At 39.1% G+C, this 10384-nt stretch overlaps 1 protein-coding gene across 8 annotated transcripts in view; it reads right to left on the bottom strand.

The window, feature by feature from the left end:
- Positions 1 to 10384, bottom strand: part of RAPGEF2 (Rap guanine nucleotide exchange factor 2) — a 134345-nt gene that overhangs the window by 108099 nt on the left and 15862 nt on the right. For all 8 annotated transcript variants that reach the window (XM_017745110.1, XM_017745115.1, XM_017745116.1 and 5 more), the window contains exon 4: positions 3848 to 3931. In XM_017745110.1, coding sequence (XP_017600599.1) covers positions 3848 to 3931 — 84 coding nt within the window. The remainder of the gene's footprint in view (positions 1 to 3847; positions 3932 to 10384) is intronic.

The following is a 10384-nucleotide window of genomic DNA, read 5'->3' as shown; positions in this document are numbered from 1 at the left end:
TGAAACAGCTAGCAAGAATCTGTCTGTCCATATATATTTCCTTTCCACGGGACTCCTGGTTTGATATATGCGTGTTGCAGGATCCCCACTGCAACAGTATTGCTGCTGTTACTGGTCAATTTTTTTATCTCATTGATGCTTCCAGCAAATTGTTCTTCTCCCAGCTCGTGATCTCTGCCTTTGTGTCTCCCACCAGAGAGTGGAGGGGAGTGAGAGTTGTCTGGTTTGGGGGAGTCTCATGGGGGGGGGGGGGGGCAGAAAGTGGGGCACTAAATTAGGGTGTGCTGTTCCTGAACCACAGTGGTGCAAAAGCAGGAGGGTGGTCATTTCTTAAGCTTTTAGACAACTTCATGGTGGGGGAAAGGGGTATTTTTAAAACTTTCTTCTTCCCCAGCTATATATTAAGTATCTACATAACCTAGTCTCTCTAGTGAAAGAATTTTAAATGGTATCTAACACCAGAAATGAAAGCCATGGACACAATGATTAGGAAGAAAGAAATAAGATCAGTTTACCCAATATAAAATATACAACAAAACAGCATTTCCAGTGTTAGTCACCAACCAGTCTGAGGATGCTCTATCTAAAACTAATGCAAGCAAATCAGCTAAAAGAGGACCCAAATGCAAATAGTATGTTGAGCATATTAAGTCAAATGCACTAAGGTACTTGCAAGTGTCAGCTCAAATCTGGTGATAGCCCTCCATCCTGTTCTTTATGGACTCACATGCCAACTGCCACGAAGTTAAGAGTAAGATCTAATTCTGCACAGGACTCAGAACACACCTGCAAGAATGTAGGCAGATTTATCCACTAGGTCTGTCTAAATTACCCTGAGATACTACTTTTGCTCTGGCATGTAAAGACACTCATTTTAAAAGAGTGAAATCCAACAAATAGCAAATGCTCTTGAAATTCATGGGGTGGGGCGGGGGTGGAATTGATGGGACGACAACATGTGTTTATTTTAAATTTGGTCAGCTACTGCCCAGCCATCATTCAATGAAGCTGAGCTTGAGGAGGTCAGGAGGACAGGCAAGTGGAAGCCCTCAGTGTGAGCAGGATCAGCAGCCCAGAGAACCTGTCCAAAGGGATTTGCTACAGGTGCATGGGGCAGGCTGACAAAAAAAGAGAGAATATTTTTTAAGTGGGGAAAAAAAAAATGAGGCATTTTCGATGGTGAGATGCCTAGGGATGAACTACATTTGGCTCTGGGAAAAGAAAGTTAGGGAAATGAGAATTTTCTGAGTCAATAGGATTTGGAGAAAGGAACATACTTCTAGCTTTCTACATATTTGATTGCTCCTACACAGACTTCTTGGCTCCATTCTGCTCTCTTAATCACAAACTTCACGTTGCAAAAAAAATATCCTAGTGGCTTTTTAGATGGCTAAAGATAAAATGGATTAAACTGAAAAAACCCCACACTAAAATAGTGTAAATACTAATTTACTATTGCAAATTTAATTTACTCAAATGACAAACAAAATCAAATTTAGATGATCTCTACTTTGCAGTGTTTAGGTCTCTTCCTATCACTTGATGTCAGTGATGCATGAGGATGTGCTCCATTTGCTAAACCACAGCCAGTTCATTTTAACAGTAACAGGACATCAGGACTCACAAATTATGCAGTGTTCAAAAAGGCTCTTGAAATTGTTACTCCCTGTATATATAAACAGTCGGTTTCAGCAAGCACTTATCCAGTAACTGTCTTTTGTCCACTTCTGACACTACTCTTTAGATTCCAGAATACCACCTTACCAGTTCTTTCTGGACAGCACCCTTTTCAGTAGGTCTCACTCCCTTTTTTCTAGGGCACTGTAAAATTTCACTTTAGCATTTCTGCTAATCAGTCTCTTCTGCCTGGTATGTATATCTGAGCAGTTTGCTATTGCTCTCCCAGCAGTTCCCCAGCAGCATAAGTTAAGCTGAAAAACTTAAGTTTTCTTCTCAGGCCATTTCTTTATTAAATAAATAAATCAATAAATCATTTATTAGCCACCAGTATTCCAAATCAGAAATTTAACATGGATGCCCTCTCACTTTTTCCAAGTTTCTTAATCCTGGATGAGCCCAAAGCCCAACTGCAACTTACTCATTTACAAAGAAAAAATCCTGATTAACCTTGTCCTAAATTTTAATAAGGCCCTCACCTACCCTTCAATGACTACAGCTTCTAAGCACAAAGTCCCTCACTAGAATGCCTCTGGTTTTACTCTCACGAAATATTTTCTATCTTATATAATTAAAGTTTCTTAATTTTGCTTTCATGGACTTAATGTTATCCTTGTTAATTAAAAAATTGTCTCTCTTGCATTTTCTCCCCAAGACACCAGCTTTGACATCTACTTGACTTCATCCACAACTATGACAGCTATTCTTATGCCAAATTCCATGCCTGTGCTTCACTAAGGTATCAGACACTGTCCCAGATGTCATTTTATACATTTCTCCATGTGAACAGGCCTTAAATGCTCCGCTTATTGTCACAGGACATGTAATTTTCTGTTCATTCTACCAGGAAGAGTCTCAAGCCCATTGTTTATCTTACTAAACCTCACCTCTCTTCAAGTGTCCAAATGAGGGAGGCACAAGCATTGCTCTATTTCAAAGGAACAGAAGATTCCTGCCATGGACTATATACAACCACCCTACATTAATTCAGGTATTATATATCTCTTCTCCTGGTATCTAAAGCACTTTCTGCCAGCTTTTTTCCTGGCACTGCCTGCTCATGGATGACATGTGGGACAATTTTCACTCTGCCAGAAGCAGGGGTCCTATAATCCGTTGTTTTGCTACTTTTTACAACAATCAGTTTTGCATCTTTAGCATTAACTATTCGATGGCACATCTAATATACCTTTTTATCAGCAGTGCCTGACAGACACAAGACACTTGGTTGCACCAAGAACATGCCACAATCACCAAATGGAAGTCCCAAGGTTTGCACTGCTCTCCCACTAAAAGGCAGACTTGAAGATCTAATGCCTCATACGCCAACCAACACTAGCCATAAAGTGGTTTCCCACCATTTAAAATTGAAAAAAAATTTCCAGTGCTTTCATTATCATGATACTATACAGAGACAGGTCAATCTTTCATTCTGCCTTTCACAAATTTTATTTCATGCCATATACTTCAAAGGAGCCTTTTATAGCAGTCTGAATGAATATGCCTATAACCAGCATTTTAAAATAATTCTGCTCTGCTTCCATGAAAATGATCCAGCTCAGTCACTTCAGTCTAAAATCCTTGCAACCACTTGCATTTTTTTCCATAGCTCAAAATATATATATATTTTTTTTTTACTGAAGCAATATGAATTTTGAGTGCCTCACAATCAAACTTTCTTTTTTCCATGTAAGAAACCACTCTTCGTTGCAAATCCATTTGCATGAAGCACAACCTTATACAGAAGCAGCAAAACCTGCAGTAACATGATCTAGGCGTATGCTAAAACATGCACCAAAGACCTGTGCACAGTAAGTAAAGCCTCAGGAAAACATCCAGATTCTAATGTATCCTATGATGTGAAGTTTGATTACTCACAGGAAGAGACTCAGTACTTCACTCCATTTGTCAGGTTTTTCGTGGTTCTATTTTTTAAATCGACAGCATCTGCATGATACTTTGGACAGCTGTACACTGTCCACAAAGATGGGCTTTCAATTCTAGCTATGGGCAAGAAACAGCTACCACAGCTAGCACAGGAGACATGTGTTTATATTTGTTCTTCTGTGCTTCATTAAATATAAAACACTGCCTTTTAATTCCAAAAATTCTCTACATCTCATGACTTATGTTTAGAATATAGAACACAGTACATTCATAGCTGACATACCTGCTCCTTGGAAGAAACATGGATTCTTTAATGAAGACTGAACCAGACAGCAGGATATACCAACAGGTACCAATATCATCAGGGCTGGAATAATTTTAAAAAAAAAAAAAAAAAGAAGACACAGTTTAAAACACTTGATTTAAATTACTCACAGCAGTACTAAATTTGCACTACAAAGAACATCAAAGAGGCAAAAATGCTCCAAATTATGGACAGAAGACACAATTGAATTATTTGCAAAATAATTCCATGAAGTTATTCTAATTTCCATCTGCAAATATATACATTATTATTTAATTACCTTGACTTTATTAAAAGCATCTATCTATCTATTTGGTAACAGCCCCATTCAAATTAAATGTAACCGTAAGTTATTAAAATGAGGCCAAGCTACAGTAAACATACTGTATTTTATTCTATTGAATGCATTGAAGAAGAATAACAGTTCTTCAGCTCATGCTGAAGAGAGCTGTAGCATCTTTCCCTCTATAAAATAAGGCATCCTTTCCCAATAGTAGCCATCTTCTTCTTAGCCCTTTCTTCAAGACAGAGATTTTCCTTTCTGCATCAGCGTGCCTTTCTACAAGGTAAGAGACCATAGGAAACATTTGCAGATGGTAAATCTACATCAGATTTGTCAGTCATCATTATCTGCTGCTACTAAGCAGTGCCCCTTTCATGTCTCTTCCCGGCACAAGAATAAATTCCCAACAGAAGGGGCAAAAAGTTTCTTTTCCTCTCTCTTCACCCTGTAGAGAAACTGGATGAGGAAGACTTTGTCATCCAAGCACAGCTCATTCTACTGCAGATTCAGATGTTGCTCCTTGAGTAATACAAAATCCTATTCATATGCTTAGACTATTTTTGGATAAGTAAGTTCAAATAATGTTTGGACAGGAAAATAAAATAGATTAAGGTTACGAGAAATAGCTGCAGTAGAAGTCTCATTCCATGTTGACAGTCAGCACTGAGAATCTCTCTACTGTACTCCAGTCTTTACCACGCCTGCGTCTTCCAGACAAAGCGACTAATTGAATTCAAGTGCATCATCATGAACTGCATGAGCATTCCTATCGAAAACCACATCCCTAGTGACACTAAGAGATGCAGATTACTTAATGAATTTGTAGCACCATCATTTTTTTAAATTACATGTCTCAAGTCTCTAGCAACAACTAGGTCTAACTTCGAGCAAGAACAGCCCACATCTTTTAACAGTGATGACAGCATAGTATTAAAACCTAATCTTAAATCTTAGTAGGTAATGTACATGTTAGCAGCATATTTTCCATTTGAAGAACTTCAGTTTAAGAAGTACATACACAGTGGTCCTCAAAACAAAAGATCCAGCCTAAAAAGAGCTGAGAGCAAACCATCCAATCTAAAAACATGCTCTATTTTCATTTTCCACTGTATAATGTAGGCATGAGGAAGGACAGAAACACAGAGAATTAACAGAGGAAATTGAGGGGACACAATCTACAGCCAAGAACAGAGGAGCTGAATAAGAAGATGGAGTTTGTATTTCTTTTCTAGCAGCCAGTGTCCTGACCAGCGAAGTGACGCTGGTCAGCCACACACACCAGACAAGTGACAACATCTTCAAAATCAAGGTTTCAAGAATACTTCTTTATACTGATAGACAACAGAAAATGAAGCAATAACTCAGTCCCACAGCTAAAACAAGAGCATTTGGATTCACATAGCTGAAGTGTTCTAAGCTGCCTATTCTGAATAGTGCCTCACATGCTTGCTTCTCACATGGGCCTGTATCACCCTCAAACTTGTTGGTCTAGGCAAATCAACACTGTGCATAAGTGCAGAAAACCAGGTTAAAGCAGATCAACTCAAGAAAACCAGCATTTCCAACGAAAATATCATTCCTAAAAACATAAACATGCACCTGAGTTAAGTTACACATCTTTAAATATTCTTTCTTTCCTCCATGAGTCCTATGCTGACAGGTATACAACAGCATTGCTGCTGAACTGCAAGTCTGTTAAGGTTTTTTATTACACTCTTTAATAGATGTCATTCTATATACAAATAATCTGGACTGATTAGCACAGTTAAAAATTTTTGAAATAGAAAGTTTCAGCAATGGCTATAGACAGAGTGATTTCCCAAATACCTGGAAAGTAACTGTACTAGGATGTGAATAATAATTTTTCCATGTGGATTACAGCACATTATATTATCACATAATAAGTTTTGTGGTCTTGAGGGTGTTTGGGTTTTTTTTTTTTCCTTTTCCTAAAAGCTGGCAGTTTGACCAAGTATTAAAGTGTAGCCTGACAGAAAAGAACCTGGGGTCACAGATAACTCTAAAGCAACTAATCTAGAAGATCTTTTTATGCTTCCAGAAAGCCATTTCCAATGATAAAATCATTGAAGCCGAAAAAAATTAAGTCAATAGAAAGTATTTTAACTTTTGCAAATCTACTAATGTGCAAGCTTTTATTTCCTTCCTTTTAAGAGTTGATTAACTTTTTGAAATCCTCTCTCAAACCAACTATTTGTAAGGAGCTTTAGTTACCTTTCTCATTGGAGATCTTTTAACTTCAAAGAGAAAGGCAGCTACTGGCTTTCACATGCACCAGTCAATATGTTCTATATTCAAATTCTTAAGGCTACTTTTGAATTTACCTTTGAATCATTAAAAAAAACCAAAACCACCTAGAATAATTATGCACTCAACTGCAGTGGTTTGATTTTTTCTTATTTGATCACACAGCATGACTTTTCAATCAGTTAATCATCCAACTCAGTTTTATCTTTCTTTTTTTTTTTTACCAATTCACAGATTTATTCTCTTTCTCTGCAAGTTGGCTCTTCAAAAGTTGTTGCTCCTTCTCACTTATCTGTCATGAACATCGTACTTTATCTACTTTATATGTCATCAAATGAAGCATCTGCTCATTTGACAGCTGAAAGCACTGATTAAAAAAATATTAAAATCAACCTTGAGGAATACCATCTGACTGGATTTGTTTTCCCTTTGCTTTATGTATACTTAATAACTGGTTTTATTTTTACAGTTACATTTGAGAATTTCTAAGCTCTAAGGTATTTGCATCATGCATATCTAGTAAACTCAATGCTTTAATTATCTAAATAAAAAAAAAACTTCAATATTGCTGTCACAGTAGTGGAATATTAAGACAGAACATGTCTGTATTCAAGGTATCTTCCCTGAAATACACTCTGTATTCTTCTAAAACTTTTATTGTCAGACAAAACATCATAAATATTTCCAAGACAGTCTTCAAGAGCAAAGAACATACATAGGGTACTAATTCTCTTCATTTTTACAACTAGCAGTGTCTTAATAAAGTTTTGAGCAAAACATCTGAAAAAAATCCCCATGTATAGCAAACACATTTCTTTCTCCGGAACACACATGCTTCTCTCAGAAAAAAAAAAAAAAAAATGCAAATGAAACACTGATCTATTCCTTTCATATGAAAATATATTTAACTCCTGCACTTTCAACACTTGCTATACTCTCAGTTGATTAGAACTAAGCCTCAACAAAGCCATTTGGCAGCCAGCTTTTGCTAGACAGTACTGTCACAAGAAACACGTGCAATTCTTTCATTTTAAGGATTCTGGGCTTTCCACAGTCCTATTCAAACATCATGTGGCTTTCAATCAAGCTTCCATGTTTTCTGTACTATGCTTGACATTTGTTCATCAACAATGCATTTGCATTCTTCAGGACTTTTGTGCCTCTAATGAAAGACAGAAGGAGCTATAGAAGAAGCGAATGCTGAACTACAAAAGCACTTCTTCAAGCCACCTGAGGACTCATCCAAACACCATTTTACCCAATAGAGAACACTCACATTTGAAAGTTTTCCTTCGCAATCACATATTAGATTTTATTTAAACATTAAAATTGAATTCTAGAGAATAAGCCCAACCATAAAGTTTTCTTTCACTGCTAGAACAGTGCCTACCCCTGGCAGCCCCCAGAAGAATCTAGAAAGTTTACTTGTCCTAAAGATATTTCTTCTGCCAAAAACAACAGCAAATAGTTCTAAAAAGGCTTTATTGTGGACAGGACACTTCCCCAACAGGGTTTGCAGTAGAGTATTAAGTTCACGTTAGCACTTCATCAGGAATTAGCTGAAGCAGGATTGATGCCGATGACCTTTCCACAAAGGCATCCTTCAAGAGACACTGGGGTTTTTTCAGCCTTGCACAGTTAAAGGGGAAGGTCCATAGCCACCTGTCAGTCAAGCTGATGTAAAAAGGAAAGACATCTGCTGAGGTAAGATCTTTCCAATTACTAGTTTAGTAAGGATGCCACTGCTGTCCAGCATCACCACGAGCACTGAAGCAGCAGCTGTCACACATGAGGAGACTGGAAGTGCAGTTAAAGCTCCACAAAGCAACGGAGCTGGTGAAGGGTCTGGAGCACAAGTGAGAAGCAGCTGAGGGAACTGGGGGAGTTTAGCCTGGAAAAAAGAAGGCTCAGAGGAGATCTTCTCACTCTCTACAACTGCCTGAAGAGAGGTGGTAGCCAGGTGGGGGTCAGCCTCTTCTCCCAGGCAACAAATAATAAAACAAGATTCAGCCTCAGGTTGCCCCAGGGGAGGTTTAGATTGGATATTGAAAGGGTCAAGCATTGGAACAGGCTGCCCCGGAAAATGGTTGAGACACCTGTTGGTGCGACCCATCCCACTGCGGGGCTGGGGCAGTGTGATGCCAATCAATCCCAGCCTGGATCGAGTTTCCCGAAGAGGCAGACTCAGAGGGTGGGTCGAGGGGCAGCTCAGAAGCCTAAGCTGCACCCCCGGTCCAAGCTGCCTCCCCCGGTTCGGGAAAACTCCCGGTTACTCGGTTGTTCGCTGGTTCTCTGTTATAACTCCCGCCTCTCAGTTTCCCCCAGTGGTTCTTGTTAAATTGTATCCTCCCCCTGGCTTGTAACTCATTGGTTGTTTTCCCCTTTCACCTGGGTTTTCAAATTCCCTACAAAACTGAGGACAAGCCTCGGGGGAGCATCCCATCGCATTCCATCCATCCCTCTGAGCTTGTTCGGGTTGCGAAACTTCTAACAATAAACCTGTTGGAAGCCAGAGGGTTTTTCCTCTGAAAAGAGGCCAGGGGGCCCGCACAGCCAGCAGCACCATTCCTGATGCCGAAGTTGCTCCTGCGACACACGGAAGTAACACAGCTGGACTCTCTCTGATCGAGGGCACGCCAGAGCTCGTGCCTCGAGCACAAGCACTGCGTTAGACACATCCCTGGAAATATTTTAAAAGTGTGTAGATGTAGCGCTTGGAGAGAGGGTTTAGTGGCAGACCTTACAGTGCTGGGTTAATGGTTGGATTCAAGTATTTCAGAGGTCTTTTCCAACCTTAATGATTCCACGGATCCACATGAGGCTGAAACCAAAGCTCACCTAACCCAGGCAAACAGCACTTCCTACCGAGTTTTGAATTCCTCTCTGCACTCTCCTTCCACTCTTGCAGGGCTATATGCATAGTGTGAGGGGAAATAATTGAAATCAGGAACTATAGACACATGTACATTTCCAAGCAGGCATACACAGACCTTTGCAGGCAAGCCTTTACTCTATATGTTGGGCTTAAGCGACAGAATACATTGCTTCAAATCCCTAAGACTGAGGGAAAGTTGTTGTTTGTTTTGGGATCTTTCTTCAGGTCAGCTACTGTTCTGGATATTCATCTGGATGAAACATAGGACTGTTAAAAGTCATACAGCCTACCAAAAGCAGGAAAGCTATCCACCTTCTCTAGCTACAGAAAACAAGATTTATTACCACCAAAGTTAGATGACACAAGCAATTTATCCTGCAGAGAATCAGAACGATGTCAACCCCAAAGCCACTCATTAGGGGCAGTAAGAACAACAAAATCAATACAGTTATTCTGTCCTGAAAATAAGATTTGTGTTCTGCAGAAACAACAACAAAAGGACTCCAGTACTGAGATTTAATGTTCTTCTCTTATAACTACTATGACAAAGCTACCTAACTGATAAAGTTTTCAGAATATTCAGGTTCTAGCAGCAACCTTAAAGTAGTGCAAAACTGACAGCCAATACCAAAATTGTCACCAATGTGCAGGTTTTGTTAATAATATGAACTTTAGTTGTACAAATTTTGAATAAATCTGCTTGAAATCTTGACTTTTGTATTATAGAACTTTTGAGAGCAGAGGATTTCCTGGGGAATCTACATATAATTTCCCAGAATGTCAGAGAACTTGCTTTACAGGAATTCAAGAGCTGGAAATGGAAAGCCATAAATTGGATTGCCTTCCCATTGTGTTTCCCTGTCCAGCTTCCTTGACTTAGTCCTTTAACACAACTACAACCTGCAGCCAGAAGGACACCTTTCTGCTTTGAAAATTACACAAAAACCTGAAGATAGAACTATGCAGAGAAACTTCACAGCTGTCAGTAACTGTTCTGTCCGGAAACTTCAATTGCGTAATTATGCAATGGCTTATGACATCATTAGGTTGTCAGCGCTGATGAGCTTAGACAGTATTTTCAGACCGAGGCTTT

Source organism: Corvus brachyrhynchos, unplaced genomic scaffold, assembly GCF_000691975.1.
Source record: "Corvus brachyrhynchos isolate BGI_N302 unplaced genomic scaffold, ASM69197v1 scaffold249, whole genome shotgun sequence".
In the NCBI taxonomy this organism is placed as follows: Eukaryota; Metazoa; Chordata; class Aves; order Passeriformes; family Corvidae; genus Corvus; species Corvus brachyrhynchos.
The sequence above is the reverse complement of the archived record's forward strand: the minus strand, read 5'-3'. Positions and strand labels throughout refer to the sequence as shown.